Here is a 22,112-nt window from a genome sequence, read left to right as displayed (position 1 = left end):
CGTCACTTCCCTCCAGGTTTCAAACTGGCAAATAGCTATGACTTCTGGAAGGACTGATATTGGAAGAGCTCCCACATGTTGCAGCAGTAAGGCTATGATTTTTCTCTGCCTGCTGCATCTTCACCATATGAGGGCACACAGTAGAAGGTGTATGCCAGGCACTGTCTTGTCAGTGATGCCATGGATATAACTTTTTCTGGTGAGCAGTGCCGGCATCTGTACAGTGACCTGAAGAGGCACTACATTAAGTTGTCTCACCAGTTGGAAGAATAGGCTAGAGAATGGGACACCAAATTGTGCAGTATTATGTATGAGTAACTGATTATTGGTTATACATTTATAGGCCTTACTGTACACTTATTAGCAGTTTTTTGCGTTCATGGGTCTGTTGCCTTGTTTTTACTTTTTCTGTTGGTTTTTCAGCATAGAAGGAGACAGAGGAGCATAAACTCATCTGCCAGAGGAAGTTGACACACCTTTTCAGGTATCAGGGTAAAATGAATGTACAAATGTGTCACTGTTTCAGTTATGGTATGATTTTACACAACTGTACTTTACCTGCAATACCAGAACCTCTCCCAGGAGGGGGGAGGAGATGTTAGCATAATGATTAAGTTCTTTACCTTACAGATACAAAGTACTAGCTTTGATTCTGACCCCTAACTATCAATTAGACTTCAAATAGTCTGGAAACTAATAACCTAGTATTTATTATGAACCTCACAACAAATCTTGCAAGATAACAATTTTGAAATCCTAAAAGGCCAAATGTCAGTGAAGAATATGATAAGACTAATTATGACATCATTGTCAATTATATAACCCCTTCTATATCTCCTACTGTCCATGATGCCTACCTCAACAAACTAGAGTTCCTAACTACTGAACCCACCACTAACATCCTTGAGATTTTCTAACTATCCAACCATAAACTGGTGGGTATGGACAACAAATAAAGATGCACAACAGTTCATTAACTGTACTAATGTCAGCTCTGTCGACCAGTTATTACTCTGTCCATCTATGAGAACTATTCTCTTTGACCCAGTCCTCACTAACTTAGCAACAATCTGCTTTACACCTAATGTTTTCCCCTACATATTCAGATGTGACTACAACACTGCCACCTTCTACCTGAGAACATAAACTAGGATTGCACCTTACTGCACTCTATTCCGGAATTACTTCAAAGCAGACATCTTAATTTTAACCAGGAGTAATTCGCAAGTTACTTCCCGCACAAGGATCCCTTAACAAATCCAACCACCTATACCACGCACTTACCTCATCTTATTTCCTGTAGCAGAATGTCTACCCTAGTATGGCACAACTATAATGGAAAATTGAAATTAAGCTCCTGTGGTAGAACCCTGGTAGAAATAAACACAACAAAAATATATCAAACTCCTTACACTGAGGAATAAACTCAAATCCTGCTAATTGTAAAAGTATGCTCAAAAAGGTTTGCATACATCTTAGACTTAAATTTGTGAAGCCTGTTTTATGGTGAATCTCACAACAACCACTAAGACAACCATTAGGGAGTTTTAACTATATTAAGAACTGAAGAACAAAAACCTAGGAATGCAAAAAACTGATCCTGAGGACATAAGAACATAGCCAAACTACACACTGACAAATTTAGTCCAAATTTCTTCCTGATTGCCTTGAAATTAACCTCTGAATACATCCTATACACTTACTCAAAACCCCAAAAAACTATGTCTGTGAGTCCTGACAACATCCCTGGATGTCAGCAATGCCTACTGGCCAGTGCCAAACACATCCTCACAGCTTATTTAGCCTCTTCACTGGAAATATTCCTGAAGTTCAGACAACAACTGTAGTAGTACTGCTATGCAAAGGTGGTACTTCCAGTGACCCTTGGAACAATAGGACAATTGTCTCACCAGAACTGCTTAGAAATTAATGGAACACATCATCATGGAAGTTATAAAAGATATAGGCAGCCTAGAGTCCCTTGACCTGAACTAATTTGGCCTTGTGAAAGGCCTCTTTACCTCTTTAAGAGGTTAACTGAATCACTGTCTAATGGACAGATAGCACATACAGCATACCTACTCCTGGCTAAGGCATTCAGTACTATTGTTACCTTTACCACTGGTTCTATTTAAGTGAACGGGGTTAATGAGAGCCAGGCCATTCATAACATGAGTCCCTATACCACTGTGTAGAGGGACTAGGTTGTTACTGTATCAGAGTAGCTAAGGATGTTGAGGCTTGAAATCTTTTGGGTGTGGAAACATTGAGGTCTCTCGATTTGGTTTAGGTGATTAGTGAAGAACATACCAAAGAATGTGCTGTATTCAATGATAGGTCTAATAAGTGAGGAATGACATTGGATTATACCTTCTTTGGACATTGGCAAGATATTGTGATGGATACATTATGCATGGCAGAAGTATTGTGTAACAACCACTGTGATATAGTGATCAAAGGAGATTCTGTTATTAAGAGAGGTACCTAAGACCCTGATGGCTGTGTCAGATTTAATTGAAGCATTATCTATATGGTAAAAAGAGGTAAATCTACAAAAAATTTACAAAAGCAAACTAAAAATACATTTCTTGGCATTGAGGTTAACCCCATAACTAACATGCAAAGCATATGTTTGGTGTAGCCCCTGCTAGAAACTTTGAGTACCAGAGTTGCATTTGCTAACTGCCCCTTTTTATAATAAAAAGCAAAGTTGGTTAGCCATAATCCATTGATATCAGCATTCATGCCAAAGAAGTATATAGCAAGGAGAAAGGGTCTATAAGAGAGCCCTGTGGAACACCATTGGTAATGTTTTTTTGTCTAGAGCAGCTACTCATGGATTCTGTCAGATAGCCAGATAGTTCTTCAGGGAACCATGCATGTGTTAGTGATGAGTTGAGACAGTTTGTCATTGATCCCATCAAAGGAGATAGTTTCAAAGGGCTTTGCAAGGTCCAGGGAAACTACATGTCCATTATCAGTGGCCTCAGCAATACAAGTTCAGCAGCCATCATCTTCATTTTATAAAGACATTCTGGAGTAGATTCTGAACCGTTTATTAGCTATGTTATAATTAGTTTCATAACCTTCACTAAAACCACAGGAGCTGGCTGAAGAGGTAACACTTTAATAGTAAAATAAAATAAGATATACGTAACAAAAGATGAGCACTTTTGCACTAGTAAGCAGTGCTTCTTCAGGTCTAAAATTCATCAGACCAGGTAGGTATATATGCACATTAAGTAACCAATCGATGTTTTAATGATCTTAATTTAAGTACAGGTTGTAAAGGCACAAAGTCATTTAACCCTTTTTCCTTATGTGCAGCAAGTCTGAGAATGCATTTTGACTCTAATCTCTCTGTCTGAACTTTTACCATCTCCCCTTTGTCACAGATAAAAGAATCTGAAAAGGATGAACGGTGGTAGTAAGGTGGCAGTTAACATTTACTGCAAACAAATATAGAGTACTTCACTGAGCCTACAACCACCTGGCATGAAGTACAGCCTGTGAGGAGTAGAACTGATGTCAACAGACTAGGAAAATGATCTTGGGTCACAGATCACACCTGGATTAGACCACTAGGAGCAGACTGAGGGGGCAGTGACAGCAGTCAACAGATATCAGGAGAGAGGGCAATGGTCAAACTAAACACCATGTACAGTTGTGGACGCCATAATAGGAAAGGAATATCAGGTTTCTGGAGATGCTATGAGGAACCCAGAGGAAGGCCACAAGAAAGATCAGAGGAATTTTTTGGAATTGATATGATGAGTGAGTACGAGAGACAGAGCATTTCTCACCTGACATCAGAAGAGAGATGGAAAAGGCATGAAACTGCTGCATAAGATCATGTAACATAGACAAGTAAAGGTCATCCCAAGCAAGGAGGACCAAGGGAAAGCGGATTACATGCAACAAACTGTAGGGACTGACTACTTCCCGGATCTTTTAAAGTACTACTTCACAGAGATGATTACAGATCCCTGGAATGGACCACTACAGTACACACTGGAGAGGGATTAAACAGCAGCATTCAAGAGAGCATGGGGCAGGTGAGGAAAGATTAATGGTGAAGTAATGCAGGGACAGGAGATAGAATGCTAAATCCACATACATGCCAAACTAGAAAGACTTAGTGTCTCTCTGTGCTGTCAAATGTAATGTAGTGCTATATAATATGTAATTTTATGGCCATAATAATATATTAAATTATGATGGCAACAAAGTACCTACTTTATCATAACTTGACATCTAAAGATGTTGTAGAAATGAATGCATGATGAGTAACAATGCACAGACACCTGATGAATTCCCAGATTAAGCATAGTTATCATTTTCATAGGTTGTAGTTAATTGGTCTCATAAACTGCCTGATGATGCCAAAGCCTTATGCCCACTATTTAACTGATTATGAACTATAAATAGCAAACTAAACCAGTGCCTGTTTAATTATAACACCTGCATATGTCTAAGCAATCTGACTGCAATGAATGTATTACTGTAGCTGTGGAAAGTGAGGTCCTTTTTCCCTTAATACATTTTCTAACATTTGCTAACCTAGCAGTGGTCTTATCCTGTGCAAAATCATCATCATCAATGTCATTTTCACAAAGGAAGAAGGATAAAAGATTTATCTCCTTATCTACGGCAAGAATATACATGAATATAAACCAGTGCCTTTTTCCTGATGTGTACCTGCACACTCATAGGTATCAGAACAGCTGCAAGGAAAAAAAAGAATAATCTATAGCTACAGTTTGCAGTTAGGGAACACTGGTTGCCTTAATGATACATTTGAAGAAGTTACCATGTTTACTGCATCAAATATTTGGGAAAAAAAGTCAGCCAAATACTTGCAGTTTCATCCCAAATATCTCAAGGTGGTTAATGTGAGGAAAAACAAACTTCACAGCTAAACGCCAGTACTTGCATTCTGCTGGTATTGCAATGGCCCCATTTATGCTTTTGGTATTGCAGTGGACCTAGTTCCCAATCAGCTGTTAACACACACACACACACACACACACACACACACACACACACACACACACACACACACACACACACACACACACACACACATGCACACATAAAGACATGTCAGGGGCAACTATGCACAATGTGAAGTACTGCTATTTCACCTACAGCACTTGTTTGGGATGTGGGAGTAGTGAAATTAACACGTGGGCAATATGCACATTCCACCAAGAACCAATTTTAATAATTGTAATCACATTTTTTTCATAATGTACAAATTTATTTATAAAAGATAAATATTCCTGTGAAACCAGCTTTGATTACTACTACATACAGTGGATATAAAAAGTGTACACACCCCTGTTAAAATGCCAGGTTTTTGTGATAAAAAAAAAATGAGACAACAATAAATCATTTCAAAACTGTTCCCACCCTTAATGTCACCTATAAGCTGTACAATTCAAATGAAAAACAAACAAATCTGTTAGAGGAAAAAATATAAAAAATAAAAAAATGTACAATAAGCTGGTTGCATACGCATGCATACCCTTAAACTAATACTTTGTTAAAGCACCTTTTGATTTAATTACAGAATTCAGTCTTCTTGGGAACATATCTGCCATCAATTAAAATACTCTGATTAACCTCAAATAAAGTTCAGCTGTCCTAGTAGGATTTTCCTGACATTTACTCAGTTGCCTGCTACAGCAAAAGCCATGGTTTGCAGAGAGCTTACAAAGCATCAAAGGGATCTCATTGTTAAAAGGTATCAGTCAGGAGAAGGGTACAAAAAAATTTCCACAGCATTGGATATACCATGGAACACAGTGAAGCAGTCATCAAAAAGTGGAGAAAATATGGGATAACAGTGACATTGCAAAGGACTGGACGTCCCTCCAAAACTGATGAAAAGACAAGATGAAAACTGGACAGGGAGGCTGCCAGGAGACCTACGGCAACACTGAAGGAGCTGCAGGCATTTCTGGCAAGTACTGGTTGTGTGCAGCATGTGACAACAATCTCCCGTATTCTCCATATGTCTGGACTATGGGGTAGGGTTGCAAGACGTAAGCCGTTTCTTACACAGAAAAACATCTAGGCCCAGCTAAAATTTGCAAAACAATACATCAAGTCTTCCAAAAGCATGTGGGATAATGTGTTATAATCTGATGAGACCAAGGTTGAACTTTTTGGCTACCATTTCAAAAGGTACGTTTGGCACAAAAACAACACTTTGCATCATCAAAAGAACACCATCCCCATGGTGAAGCATGGTGTTGCAAGTATCATGCTTTGGGGTTGCTTTTATTCAACTGGAACTGGAGCTTTATCAAGGTGGAGGGAAGTAAGAACAGTTCCAAATACCAGGCGCTTTTGGCCCAAAATCTTCAGGCGTCTGCTAGAAAGCTGAAGATGAAGAGGAATTTCACCTCTCAGCACAACAATGACGCCAAACATACATCCAAATCAACAGAAGAATGACTTCAGCAGAAGAAAATTAAAGTTTTGGAATGGCCCAGCCACAGCCCAGACCTAAATCCAGTAGAAAATCTGTGGGTTGACCTGAAGATGGCTGTGTACAAGAGATGCCCTTGCAATCTGACAAATTTGGAATGCTTTTGCAAGGAAGAGTGGGCAAATATTCCCAAGTCAAGATGTGCCATGCTGATAGACTCCTACCCAAGAAGATTGAATGCTGTAATTAAATCAAAAGGTTTTTCAACAAAGTATTAGTTTAAGAGTGTGCACACTTATGTGGGTCTATATCACCATTTCAAATGGTGAAAACTCCGAACGCTGTTTAATTGAACTCAACAGTTCGAAATCTGTAAACAGCAAACTCATGGAACACCGATTTATTTCAGTGTTCTGTGAGTTCGCTGTTTACGGATTTCGAACTGTTGAGTTCGATTAAACAATGTTCAGAGTTTTCATAATTCGAAACAGTGATATAGAGCCCTCTTATGCAATCAGCTTACTGTACGTTTTTATTTTTTATACTTTTCCCCTAACAGATTTGTTTTTCAATTGAATTGTACAGCTTATAGGTCACATTAAAGGTGGGAAAAGCTTTGAAATGATTTATCGTGGTCTCATTTTTTTCATATCACAAAAACCTGGCATTTTAACAGGGGTATGTACACTTTTGATATCCACTGTATATAACATAATTAATTAATTCAAAAACATTTTTTAATTATGCTGTAAATTGACTGCTGTGAATTTACATCCTTCACTCTGAAAAGATAAAACAGATAATTTATACTTTCTGTGCTTTGTATTTTACCCACAAGAAGAAAATTGTGCAATGCTATGTGCCCTAGTGCATACCTTAAGGAACAAGTACTCTCTTTATGTGGTGCAGTTTGTTCACTACAATAGCGTTGTAGGCTGTAATTACCCTGACTGCCTTCTGCTGATGTGGGCTACCAAATGCCTCGTGTGCTAGATAATAGACACTGAATCTACCTTTGAGGTAAGTGCTGTAGGTTTTAATAAACTAATCTTACAAGAAGATGAGGGATTATAGTTTAGAGATCTCTTCATCACTAGGGCATTGGTTAGGTAAGACTACTATAACTATAACTTCAAAACATTAAAATCATATAACTTGGATCAGATTAATTGAATGAAATTGTAACGTTTGATGGTATGGTACCTTATTTAATTTATATTCAGTTTCACAGACAATTTATCCATCACTTAATGTGACGTTCATTAACTGTTCACTTGTTGAGAATAACTATGTTATAGCCATGTTTTCTATTAAAATAAAATTAGCAGGTACCATGAATGAGTTCTGGACAGCCAGATGTTTCAAGCACTGACTAGACATGTTAAAGCAAGATGATGAGGTTGATTCTCAGTTTTCTGAAGTACAACTGACACTTCACTTTGGTAATGTCTGCTGCCTGTTTCTTGTGACTTAGTTGTACTTCTGTATAAAACACACACCTAAAAGGATGTTTATCTACCTGAAGTCCTAACAAAATACCAGCTTTATTAGTGTAATGAGACAATAAGATATCCCTCTGAATTATTGTGAGAATGTTCTTTGGGTGGGTAGAAGGTACACAATGAGCTAAGCATTCAATGAAACTTTGGTTACTAACCTTTGCTCCTGGAAGGCCCATAGGACCACGTTCACCCTGCAGTAAAAAAAGAGACAGAATTGTTATCAATAATTATGTCAATTATTCTTGGTGTGCTTGGCTGTATATATCAAAGAGAGCTGAAAAAACAAGTATTGATGTTGGATGTTCTTGTAATCCAAAAAAAAAAAAATCACAAAACATTTTTTATTTCTCATACTAAATTGAGACCACAAAATGCATGATGTTATAAGACTGCCTGTGCTACCATTTTGAAATAAACATCACATTAAATAATCAGATTAAACTACTCATGTATAGACCTAAATATTGTAACATGAAAAAAAAGATTTAAATATTTGACATAATCAGTGAACAAGAGCCACGAATACAGTTGGTCAAGTTTCAGTTATATCAGCTGTACAAATGACTGACCAGGATTTACTATCATAAAATGTATTTCTTTTTCAAAGATAGTCCACTAGTCTCAGTTTCAAAGTTGTGACTTCTGACTCTTTAATTATCTTTCCAAGGACAATCCATAACACATAGTTCAGTCCTTCTGCTAAACAGTTGCCATCACATTTAGGCATGTTATATTCTGAAAATGCATTGCATGTTTGGCCTTTGACTTTTCTTTATGCTGTAACCATGTGTGCGGGTATCTTCTACCCACTCTCAGGTTTCCCAAATTGTTAACATTGATACTATTGTTTATAGTGCATATAGAAGAAAACACAGCTCCAGGTGTACTTCAAATGATTATCTGTCAGTCCATTTGTTGACCAGAATGCAAATTGCTGATTAAAATTTCTATATGTGACCTGTTTGGCACATTATCAGAGCTGACATCTAAAGCGAGTATGGCTTTGCGGGAACCAGTCATCCTGAAATATATTGAGAGCTTTTTAAATGGTTTGCACACTCTCATTTTATTTTTAAATATCTATACATCTAATTACCAGGAATTCAACAATATGCTCTATTTTTCCATTTGAAAGTTTAAGCATACAGTATTTTTTTCAGTTTTAAATAAACCAAATCCTATAGCAGCAGGTTTCATTCATGTATGTGATAAAGGCATAAATAACGTATAATACATGCTACGTCATGTATTGAAATAATATTACAACAAATGCAGGCTGTTATGAAGCATGAATCCATTGAAGTGAAAGCATGTAATCATATCTGTTTAGTGTACTTCTGCAATGCCACCCCAAGTTACTATAGACTGGAGGTTTAACAGGAAGAGATGAAGTTCAACCCACTGAAAAATAACACAAAAAGCATTTATTTTTCAGGAGTAGAGGTAAGCACCACTCACATTATTTAAATCTACTGACTCCATGTTCACAACATTACTAAAAAAAGAGAAAACAACACAGACAGTGTATCCCTACCGGCACAGACATAAAACTCATACATGCAGTGTGAACATGTCAAGTTTCAAATAGCAAGTTAGTGTGTACCAATAAGAAAAATTCTCATCCACTGATAGGTTAATATGTTCATAGGTAAGTACTAGGCTAGCTGTCCTTATAGGCCATTTTAAACCTAGCCAGTTTCCCCTTTTTGTGCTCAAAATAACCTCTCCCATTTGCTTATAGATTGTCCTTACCCATTCCATGGTTGATAATTATATATTGCTCCTAATATGAATAACTGGGATCATGCCATAAATAATTTCAGGAGGTCCATGCATGGAATAAATCATTTAGGAGCTGCCTCTGTCCATTAGCAGTAAAGGGGACAGTCTTAGGCTAGATTTTCTGTTTCCCATCCATAGATTCAAGTTACACAGGACTGAACTTTGTTTTGTGAGGATGGGGGCTCTGTTCCAGACCAGTGGTATCATCTGTGAGCATATGTTTCCCTTCAAACCATTCTGATATTGCAGAAGAGATTTAGATCCATAGACAGACAATTTCTGATGCCATATGACTTGCTGATGTGCAATAAATCCATAAATGTTGGGTCTGTGGATGCCTTGCATGCCAGACACAGGTGACCTCTTAGCAGTCTACAGAACACCGACTATAGTGACAGAGCTTTGAGTCAGTCCAGGTAGGACATGTTGTTTTAGGCCTTGTTTCATTTTAGTAAGGTACCTCTTTGGGCATTCCAGCTGTTGCATGTGTCTGGTCAGAAACATGCCAAAGTGGGCATTATACTCAATGACTGGCCTAATATGGGCTAAGTAAAAAGGGAGAATGACATCCCTACATCTAGTGGCAACTCCTTTGTTTATAAGTTGTGCAATATAGAAGGACCTTCTTACAACAATGGACACACGTTTGTCAAAAGTTAGGTCACAGTCCACATAAGTTCCCAAATCCTGGACAACTGGGTCATCTCATAGGAGCATATTATTAATATGGTAATTGGTTGGGAGAGATGACTTCCCAAAGTATACAGTAATGCATTTTTTAGCATTTAGTTTCAGTCCACAATTTTAGCACCACTTATTTATTTGGAACAAATCTTCCTGCAGGATGGCTAAGTCATTTGGGGATTCAATGTCTGCCCTTAGCTTGTAGTCATCCACAAGTTTAGCTAGCCAAATCCCTTTGATATTAGCTTTTACTTCAGAAAAGTAGATGCTGAACAGGAGAGGTCCCAGCACAGTACCCCATGTGGTCTCCACTGGTTACTGATCTCTTTGTGGAGGTAACTGTCATGAAAGGAGATACTGCCATCCAAGCTATCTGGAATTTTGTAAATGGTTATGTGCCATTTGTGAATACCAACATGATTCATATTCTTGTGTTATATATGCAGTACAACTGTATGTCATATTGTACAGACATGTGCTGAAGAGATATTTTGTAAAGTACTGAACAAAACTGTATATGTACTATTGTAACTGTTTAAATGTACTATATGTTTTAACAGGGAAACTGCAACACAAGAAGTTAACTTCAGAAAAAGAGCTGAAATTAAATTACTTTATGGCAGCAAGAAACAGGATGTCTAGAATTAGAAGTTTTTTTGCATTGTCCTGGAAGTGTTTATTGTTTTTTGACTTCCAGGATCTGCCTTAGATCTAAGAGAATCCCTTGGTCATATATTTTCACAGGTAGATGCTAAATGCAACCAGCTGTATCAATGGTGTTTTTTCAGATGACAAGAGGTGATGTCATCCTGCAAGCTATCCCAGCAGTAATATTTGGGATATTAATTTAAGAACTCTCTGAGAGAGAGAGAGACTGGGTATTTTGTATTTTGTCTTTGATCTGACAAGAACATCTATTCACATCTGCCTTGTTGCTCTATACATAGGTTAACTAGGATACAGTAATTCTCTAGGTATAATCAGGAATATAGTGAAGTGCAGTTTAGATGTTTTCTGCATTTATTTGAGACTGTCCTGCAATGTTGTTTTAGATATTTCCCGTGATTTTGAACTGTGATGTAACTGATTATTTACTATTTTCTTGTTCTTTTATTATTTATTATTAAATATCTTTAAACCTATCATTGTGGCTGATATTAGTGAGACAAATATAAGTTCTGAGAGTATTTGCATATTTATTTGGTGGCACTGTGTAGGCCACTCCTAATATCCTTACTCTTGGTCAAACTAGCATTTGTATTAAAAGTGACATTACACAATAAGATTGGACACCCTTTGTTAAGGGCCTTAAAGTAGCTAATAAGGAGTTGGTTGGTGGCAGTGATAACAACCTTATAGTCTGGGTAAAAGGGGGCATAGATAGTAAACCTGTGCCAGCCTTCCCCAGGTGTGTGTGTGTGTGTGTGTGTGTGTGTGTGTGTGTGTGTGTGTGTGTGTGTGTGTGTGTGTGTGTGTGTGTGTATGTATGCCAGCTAATACGGCAGGGACATGAAGCACTGGTTAGACAGAGAGGGTGCTGGAGGTCTTGGTTTGGCCACTTAGCTGAGATCTCAACCCTACAGCTGTGCTAGTGGGGAGTCTTATTGGGGATCTGGAGAAAAAGGTAAAAACCAGCCCCAGACTGACTGTGGTGTCTGTGTGCTCTTAAGGGAAATTGCACTTTACTGTGTTTGTACTTGTCATCCTCCCAATGTACATGCCTCAACAGTGCTAGTGGTGAGGATCGAGGCTCCTTGATTACTGTTGCCAGTGGTGGGGTGTCACAGTAACTTCCCCTATATTTATTTCCTGTATCCTATCTGTGAGCCTGATGGTAATCCAGCAGGTGGCATAGGGGTGTATTCCTGGTTTATTTAGCTTTTTTGCTATGCCTGAGTGGATAATTGTGTCAAAAGTTTTGACTAGGTCAAGGTTTGCAGTATGTATAATTTTTCTTTCATCCATTGCTTCACTGTCCTTTTAAAAAAAAAATCCACCAGGTTGAGTAAGCATGACCTGCCCTTCAAGAATCTTGACTGAAACAGGCCCAGTATTTGGAGGTTCCCTGTGTCCTGATTGATTAGTCCTATAAATCTTTCCATGACTTTGCATGCGAGGTTGGTCAGACCTATGGGTCTGTAATTGCCTGGGTCTTTGGAAGGCCCTCCCTTGCGCAAGGGAATGACTGTAGCTGCTCTCCATTAATTTGATACAAAACCTGTATGGAGGCTGAGACTGAACAGTGTTGTTAGGGGTGTTGTTAAATTGTGCTTCATGCTATTTAAGATGCATCCCGGGATATTGTCAGGACTCACTGATGCAGTATTTTTAGCTTTTAGTTGGACTTTTTGGACTTGGTCTTACTTGGTAGTTGGAGCTATGCCAGCTTCTGATATATCGTGAGTGACAGATGGAGGGAAGAGATGGATAAAGTTAAAGCTAACTTTATCAGTTAGTTGGTTTGCTATATCTTCATCTCTGGTGTAGCATCATTCTCAAGTCAGCTCAGTACATTGTTGCTTTGTGCTTTTGAGATTATGAATGTAACTAAAAATGACTAGTTTATCATTTCATTGAAGAAAGTTTTGCATAAAGTATATATTTCACTGAAAAGTGTAGAATTCTATATAAGGTGTTTCTGGTGCCGTTTTACTCATGGGAGTTGTTGAGGAGCATAATTTAAAAGATCACGTGTGGATTGGCAATACCCACTGTCATGTTGTGCCCTCAGATTGGTAGAAGTTTGTGTATGTGTGCCAGCACTGAGTCACTGTGTATTATTTATATTTATTTATTCCAGTTTGGTGACCGGGGAGGTCCTCTTGGCTCGAGAGCCCATTTTCAGTGGAGGCCCGGGGAGAAAAGCTCCACAATACAAAGTTAAATTACATAGAGAATTACAAGAAAAAAAATTTGCATTGCAATCAACAGGTATTATAACAATCAACAGGTAGTATTTACAGTCAAAACAGGTATCATTCAGTAAAGACAGCAAAACTATTAAAAAAATTTCAAGAGAAAGACAGGCATACAGCATAATGGCTGGATGTTACTGTTTAGTTACATTTATAATCTAAGTATATGAGAAAAATTAGGAAGGTATGAAGGTTAGCCAGGAGAGAATGAGGAGCAGAGCTTGGGAGGTATGAGTTGAAGAGTGCAGTTACATTTCCTGTGAAGAAACAGGTAAGAATGAAGTTGTGTTTAGAAGGTGTGTGGATTGTCACAGGTCCTCAGAGTAGAGGGCAGGGCATTCCATTTTTTGGCTAGGGAAAAGGAGAGTAGAAGCTGACCAGCTAGGCGCTTGGGTTTTTGGACGATTATAAGGTTTTGGTGAGTAGATCTAAGGGGTCTAAGGGGGTATATGGTTTAGGATATTAGATAATGCAGGGCAGCTAGTAGGTTGGAATAATAATTTGTGAGCTGTGGTGTTTTTTCTTTTCTCCACTGGTGTGCGACCATGGAATTAGAATATACAATTAGGTGGAGGATGCAGAGTTAGGGGGCTTGCCAACCTGTAAATTTTTATTTATTTATTTTGGTGTATTCTCAAATGTTTTGGATTAAATGGCTTTTCAGTTAGATGTACTTTCAGTCATCGTTTTTTGACCATCTGTTCTTCAGTCAAAGCTACCATTGGCAAAATGATATGCCATCTATCTATCTGTGTGTGTGTGTGTATATATATATATATATATATATATATATATATATATATATATATATATATATTTGCATTATATTTTCTTGCCACAATATTCCACTGTCCAGAACATGCAGTTCTGTTTCACACTTGTAGGTTTGCATCTCACACCCAGCTTTTTGAGCTGCTTTAATTACCTTCTTCAACTTCACAGCAAAGTAAACATTTTGCAATTAGCTGCATGCTCTTTAGACTAAGTAATGCCACTTTTTCAAATCTGCCATTTCTGTCTGCACTTAGTCACAGATACTCCAAGTGGTCAGCACAAACAGCTGTGTATAATAAAACTAGCAGGTTATCTTTACAGCCCTGTGAGTTGGAAATGAATGAAGATTATGAAACCTATCCCATTTTTAATTTCTCCAAATCTTTTGGGTTTCTAATACCAAGACAGGTATGGACCCCATTCCTAAGTCAAAGTACCATTAAAGTTCATAAAATTAGTATTGCTTCAACCTTTGATGTCAGCCAGAAGTACTCTTCTTAGCACCCACAATATCCCCAGTAGTGACTATTTCTGCAATTCGTATAGAGTTACATGTATTGGTAATGGGTCTACTTCTGATTGTCCAAAATACACTTTCTTGACAACCAGAAGATCAAACCCATTTAAGCAAAAGTGCACTAAATCGAAAATGCACTTTCGCCAAAGCTGGTTCTCTGAAGCACATTACAGTGGGGATAAGGATATATATCCTTTTCCCAACTGTAGTGCAATCTTGGAGTTAGTGTATTTAAGTAGAGGGGGTGTGGGGGCACAGGGGGCTTGCCCCCCCCTGCAAAATACTGTTTAAAGTATTTTTTTTTCCTGTTCAGAGAACCGGCTTTTGCAAAAGTACACTTTCGATATAGTGAAATTTCGATCAAGAAACATAGACCCATTGGCAACATATCCAAGTATAATTATAAATTCTTGTTTATAAGACCCATTGATCCTACTACTATTGGAACTAGCTGGGTATTTTTCTTCAACATTGCTCTCCTTTCTGCCTGCAAATCCTGATATGTTATGACTTTGTGTTTCTCTGTACACAAGATGCTGTAGTCACTGGGTGTGGTGATTTTAATGTTACTTTTGTCTTGTTTTCATGGATCACTATATCCAGTTTTCTAGCATCTATCTTTTGAACTGTTAGTAATGAATGATCCCATGTGATGTAGACTTCAACATTTTCCATGATGCTTTGTGGCTCATGTTTCCAGTGTTTTTCAGCCACTTCAATACAATAATGTTTGCACAATCTCCAGTGCAACAGTCTTGCCACATTATTATGCCTTTCAGTATATAGTCCTTCTGCCATTAGTATGTTGCAGCCAACAACAAGGTGTGCAACTGTTTCCAATTCTGTTTTACAAGACCTACATTTGTCTGTTTCTCCCACATGTTCAATGGACTTTGTAAACCAACGTGTATGTAGCCCACTATCCAGTGCTGCCAATATTAAGCTTTCATCTCTTGGTTTGAATTTGCCTCTCCTTAACCATTCCTACATTCGTTCCTGATCAAGATGAAGTTCTCCCAGAAGTTTTCTATACTTGCAACTATATTTATGCATTTTCCACATTTCTTGCCTTCTCATCTGTTCCTTCATCTTATAATCTTTCTTTTGTTTTTTGGCACATTCAGTTGCTGCTTGATTTTTGTCTACTTCTGGCTTGATTTCCATTCCTGCTTGACACCGATATGCTTCTGCTACCCTAAGCAGGGAAGTCATCTGAGATTTATTCTCCTCATGTTTCAAAACTTTCACTACATTTGGGACTTGTGAGGTCAGCAGATATGTGTGGAGTCCCATGACTGCAGATGTATATATGTAAACAGTTTCAAGGAGGCCCACCTCTCTTTCAGAACGGGGAATATATATAGTCTTGGTATGCACTGATTTTTATAAATCATTTGGTGAGCATGAAGCATCCTTCTTGTTTCCCTATCTAATCTATCCAATATGTTTTGGGGCCAGTCAAGCACTCCAAAACTGTTAAGTTAGGACAGGAAGAGTAAATTGGTTCATAGCTTTGATTTTGTTCCTAGATGTCAATGCTGTTTTCATGATTAATTTAAGTTTTCTAAAGTATTTCTTTATAAGTTTTATTCACATTTGTTCATGTTTTATTGTTGATCCTTCATCAATTCCCAAAAATTTATACACTCCCTCTTGCTCAAGTTATTTTATATCACATTCTTGTCCCAAACTGACGTTTTCTTGGTGTTGCAGTTTTCGTGCTTTAAAGGTTGCCTTTGCACACGTCAAGACCAAATGACATATCATCTGAAAAAGTTTTGACAGCTTGTAGTTGTGCATTCAGTTCCTCATCTGATGCACTATACAATTTTAAATCATTGGCAAACAGAAGATGAGAGATCTTTGCACTTTGTTGTTTTCTAGGAGCCAAATTATAGCCATGGCCTAAGCTGTTAAGTAGACAGCTTAATGGGTTAAGTGCAAGACAAAATAACAGCAGTGACAGACAGTCACCCTGAAATATCCCCCTTTGAATTTTTATCCCTGGGAAATTAATCTGTCCTTCATCATGGCTTAATTGCAAAGTGGTCTGCCATTGTTTCATGGTTACTGTAATGTAATCGATCAATGTAGGGTATATCTTACACATTTTTAAGCACACTTTTATCCATGAATGTGGGATACCATCAAATGCTTTTTTTGTAGACAATCCATGTCATACTTAGATTCTTCCCCTTTTTACAGTTCTCCGTTATGACTTTATTTAACAACAAATGGTACTGTGTTCAATATGACTTTCTTTTATTTGCCTTTTCTTCTATTGCCATAATTGAGTTTTCTTCTAAATGACTATAAACTCTGTCAGTATCAATTCCAGTGTAGAGTTTATACATCATCAGAAGGCAAGTTATTGGTCTATAATTTTTAAGATAGCTTGCAGGTTCACTTTTAAGTAGGAGCATTGTTTTTTCCTGTTGTTAGCCAGTGTGGTGTCTGCTCAGGGTATGCATATGAATAGTTTACTCATGGCTAAATCTTTGTTCAAAGATGTTAATACTTTTAACCAGAAGTTAGGTACTCCATCTGGACCTGGGGTTTTCCAATTAGAGGCTTTTATTAACTTTGTTTCAATCTCTCCGGCTGTTACTTCATTCCATTTCATATCCTGTATCCTTAAATTTCTTATTCTTTCTTTTACTTCTTCTATCCATTTAGCATCTTTGTTATGTTCCACAAGATTTTCATATCTACTTCTCCAAAATGTATCTCCTCTTTTTTGGTGGTCTTTCAATTCCTTTTACCTTGTTTTCCAATTCTCTGTAAAACCTTTTTGGGTCATCAATAAACTGGTTATGTTGTACTTTTCCTTTATATTTATCTGCGTATCTTCTACATTTTTCTGCCTGTGCTGAGATTTTTAGTTTATTTGTAATATTGCATGATAGAGCCTGATTTGTTTTAATACAGCAAATAGTTGATACTTCTATGATGATATTTGATTTCTCCCCTTTCTCTCCCTCATTACTCTGTGTTCTTATGGTAGAACTTTATCAGTTATTAATTTAGCTGCATAGTAATATACCCTGTTTACTTCTGTTATATCACATGGATCTCCTAATTACTGTGTTTGTTTATCAAACATCTGAATGTTTGGATTTTATTGACCTTCTGCACTCATTTCTTTCATTGATCTTAATATGTCTATATATCTCTATTAAGTCAAGCAACTCTTCTCTTAGCTTGTTTTCTTCTAAACTGAGGGCACATTTTTTGTTTTCCAATTCCTGTGGGCATTCTACAGAAAGTTTTATAGCATCTTCCTGTGGCACATTCTCTTCAATTTCATCCTATGCCATCCATTACTCTGGCATATGGGAACTCACTGGCCTATCACTCCTGAACATTAACTGTGTCAGAGTTTCCACAGTTTCCTGTTTGTTCCCTTGCTGTCCAACTTCAAGTGAATGTTTATACTGGTTTCCTGTGGAAGGATCCAAAATATCTTTATATGGCACCTGACCAATTGCTTCCTGTTCCACCAGTTCACCTTAATTTGGTGGGCCATTGCTCTATCGTGTTGTGGTGCTTTCTAAATTAGATTTTCTACACTGAATCCTTCTCTTAGGAGGTACTCCATAACCTCAGTTTCTATTTCTTTAACTTCTCCATTACAAATTTCCTTTTCTACTTTTCCTCTTTGTTTTCTTATTTTTTGTATTGTAAAGTTTTCCATGTCTGGATTCCTTTGCCTGTATTTCTTTTCAAATATCTTTGGTGCTGCTCTTTTTGTATTGGTTAGTTTTGCTTTCTCCTTTGTATAAATATTGCACCATATTAAAACTCTTTTTCCTTTCCCATGTCCATATTTCTTCTTCACGTCTCCTGATCTTCCTGTTTCACCTTACTTTGGCGACTTGTTCCATTATGCTGTTATGTAACCTATGTTAGACCTTCTCCATCAAATCCTTCACTTCAAAGGCACTCCATAACTTCAACTTCCATTTTTTTTCTACTTTACTAATCTTACTAATCTTCTTTTCTACATTCCCTCTTAGTGATATTATTTTTGTATTGTGAAATTTTCCATGTCTGGTTGCCTTTGCCTGTATTTTTCTTCGAATATCTTTGGGGCTGCCTTCTTTATGTTGATAATTAGGATTAATATCCTAAGTAAGGGTGATGCAATAAACATGGCGGATGTCCTGCCATGTTCATCAGAATTTAGAACAGATAGCTTCTTAAGGAAATAAAGCTTAAATATATCCTTGAACTTTGCCTTTTGTGGTCACATCTTCAAAGTAGAAAACTAGGTACAATTACTTTAAGGAACATATCAGACAGTAACCGGAAAAATATCTGCTCAGTTCATTTTAAGAATGAACCTGGAACAGCAATCTTCAACTGTGAACTAAGTTACGAAAAAAAATAATTCCTGGTTGACGTTATGTTTAACTTTTAGTGAAATGCATCTTCCTGTGCCTACCTCACATGAGCATTTACAGAATTTGCTTTTGTAAGCATCATTATATACAAGGTTTGTCAAAATGCATTCAGCAGTAAATTGCTATGCAATCAGTCTTTTGAAAAAAGTCACACATATAAGTGTAGATGCAACCTAACCTGCTACCAGCTATCTATTGTTGTCCATGACTGTTCAGGAAGTACAAAGCAGGAAACAAGTAACCCAGAAAATAAAAAATACTGTTGATCACCATTTTTGTGTACTTAACAATATTATTTCCTCTGATAACCATTTTCCCTAGTCACTATTTCAAAATATGTTTACACTGCAATATCCCTTAAATATAGATGGATAAATAGCATGACTTCTAAATGAAATAATAACTTCATATGCTGTACTAACATCTTTTGATATAACTAATATATAGTGTTTTCGGAGGAGGACAGTCATTATTGAACAGAAAGGGTCATGTTTGTGTGTGTCTCTCATTTTGTCTTGCCCTTTCGCCTTTCATATTTCTCTGTCACTCTCTATTAGCTGAGCAGAGCTTGATGGTCAGGCTAGCAAACTGTATGACTTTTTTATATATTTTTTATTAAATTTCATAGATGAAAACAAGAGGACACAGACATATCAACCAAATATAAAAAAAATATATAACATATAGCTAACAATGATATAGTACTCCTTTACGCACTTAAAAAGAAAATACTTTGTCAGTGTACATTAAGAAAGACAAATACAAATACATTATATGCCAGTTTCATGAATAACCCATAACACTCCCCCAGCATCTGATATTATATTTTACCTTGTTCCAATCCCTCCTTACTTCCACTTTCTACTCCTTATTTTCTTGGACAGATAATATCATGTGATATGTTCTGATGTTGTTAGGACCAGTTACATCCTTTTTCCAAGATACTTACTCTTTCCAAGTTTTGGCTAAGAGACTCCTGACCCATCTACCTAACATATCATTTGTTGTAATCTAGCCTTCCCTATTCCATACTAAACTGTACAATTTATGAATATAATTACCTAATGCACATATTGCTTAATTTATTAATTGAGCAGTCATTGTACTTACTTAAGTTATTTACACATAGAATATGTAATATGAGCAACTTTGCAGACTTGTAGTTAATAGCTGTATTTGGTGACATACAGTATGTGCTCAGGCACAGTAAGACATACAGCTAAAAGCAGTACAAAGAAAAAGCTACATTGCTGATACCTTGGTTCCATTTGCACAGCTGCAGTTCAAAGTTGTAAGACCAGCATTCTGTTGACCACCAGGTGTCGGTGTTGGTGTGGGTCCCACAAGAGGAGCTTCTGTTTCAACAGTTACTTGGCACTGGGGAAAAATAAATACGATATCAGTTAGGACAGGAAAGAGGTATCATTTCATTCCCATCCCTGAATTTAACCCAGCTAGCTAAAGATCATTTATGATAATAATAATAATGTTTAAATTCAAAAGAGAAAATATGGAGAACAGGTTGCTTCTTATCTGAGAGCAAACAACAGCTAGATAGCATATAAATCTTTGTGTGTGTGTGTGTGTGTGTGTGTGTGTGTGTGTGTGTGTGTGTGTGTGTGTGTGTGTGTGTGTGTGTGTGTGTGTATGTGTGTTAGAGTTAATATAAGGACTGCAGACAGTGGGTTTTCCTTTTTCCCACTTTTGTGTGATCTCCAAGTTGGTATCTATTAAGTTCAGGGGATTGCCTCAGAAATCGATAGGATCTGACAATAAATAGAACCGTATGATAGTAGTTACAACAAAAGCTTGTTTTATGGAACATACATAAACTCACATGTACATAAAGGACTCTGTAAAATTAATGCTCTTTAGTGTATCTTAAATGGTTGCATAGATACTGTAGTCAGTGGTGGTTCATGTTGTTTTTTAACATCTTTTCTACTGTTTCTTTTTGTATATCTGCATACTATTGCATACTGTATCACTGTTTTGCCTTCTGCACCAGTTCTTATAAGCCAACCTAGGAGAACTTGATGTTTCTAATTTTACCTTCTGGCCTGGGTTGTGCCTGAAAAGTTTCTTAACAAGTGTATAAATAAATAGACTCCTTCTACTAACATAACCTTATCAGCCTTGGTGTTCCTCGAAACTGTGTCCTCGGTCCCCTACATTTTTCTTTCAGAATCTCGCTTCCAGACATACTTGACTTGATGTCCTTGCATTTGCTGCTGCAGTATTCATAACATTTGGGATTCCTGCCGTGGAAACCCATCGTCTGGCCAGTATACCATAGACTTCCTGTTGCATTTAAAGGTACACCTGAATGTCACTCAAATGCTCATTTGTACTGTAGGGCATAAAGGTGATGTCCAGGCTTACCATAACTGAATTCATTTTTTTTCACCATCAGTCTGTTTGCCTACATCCGTTTTGCCAGTTGAACACATTTTCATTCTCCAGTGATTACCTATGCCTATTTGCTGTGCAGATAAGTGTCCAGTTAGGGATTTTTTTTTTTTTGTGCTCCTTGGGGTTAGTATCATCCAGGAAGGGTAAATGCCAGTATGGGAGACAGATTCCCCATAAAGACTGCCATAATACATATCACTTTTGTCTAGGAGCGTCTCATGACCATATACGTCTTGTTCTATTTGCCAGGCATTTGTTCCAAAAAGCCTTTGCAGTAGACTTTCTTCCCTTTCCTTGAATCGTGAGAACCAGCATCTTAAGGTTCTTCCTAAAGATACAATGGATGGAATCTCCCACCCCAAGGGTCAGCTGGAATCTTCCATTGTCCAGCCTTTGCCAGGTGTTTCTCCTGAAGTTGGTACAAACCCAGAGGCTCACCAGGCTGTGTTGTCGGATTCCTCTACTAGGACTGTGTTGGAAGCCGGTGAGGTTCTGACTGGCAGCACATCTGATGAGGCTTTGCAGGTGTCTGTCTCAGACATTCAGGGGGAACCACAGTTGTTTTTTATCAGAGTGGGCTTAGGGGAGTTCCTCAGATTTTAGTTGGGGAAGAAGTTACTACTAAGGTTCTCGACTGCCATCCTGTGTTTGAGTCTTGAGGTTTTTGGAAGGGGCATTCCCTTAAAA

General features: G+C 37.5%; 1 protein-coding gene across 1 annotated transcript in view; it reads right to left on the bottom strand.

The window, feature by feature from the left end:
• COL22A1 (collagen type XXII alpha 1 chain) overlaps positions 1-22,112 on the bottom strand; it is a 2,341,282-nt gene that overhangs the window by 1,360,321 nt on the left and 958,849 nt on the right. The window contains exons 9-10 of the mRNA XM_044067281.1: positions 20,271-20,390; positions 8,094-8,129 (exon numbers count right to left, since the gene is read on the bottom strand). Coding sequence (XP_043923216.1) covers positions 8,094-8,129; positions 20,271-20,390 — 156 coding nt within the window. The remainder of the gene's footprint in view (positions 1-8,093; positions 8,130-20,270; positions 20,391-22,112) is intronic.

The sequence above is a fragment of the Protopterus annectens genome, chromosome 3.part1 (assembly GCF_019279795.1).
Source record: "Protopterus annectens isolate FY-2018-M chromosome 3.part1, PAN1.0, whole genome shotgun sequence".
Classification (NCBI taxonomy): domain Eukaryota; kingdom Metazoa; phylum Chordata; order Ceratodontiformes; family Protopteridae; genus Protopterus; species Protopterus annectens.
This window is presented reverse-complemented; position numbering and strand designations above follow the sequence as displayed.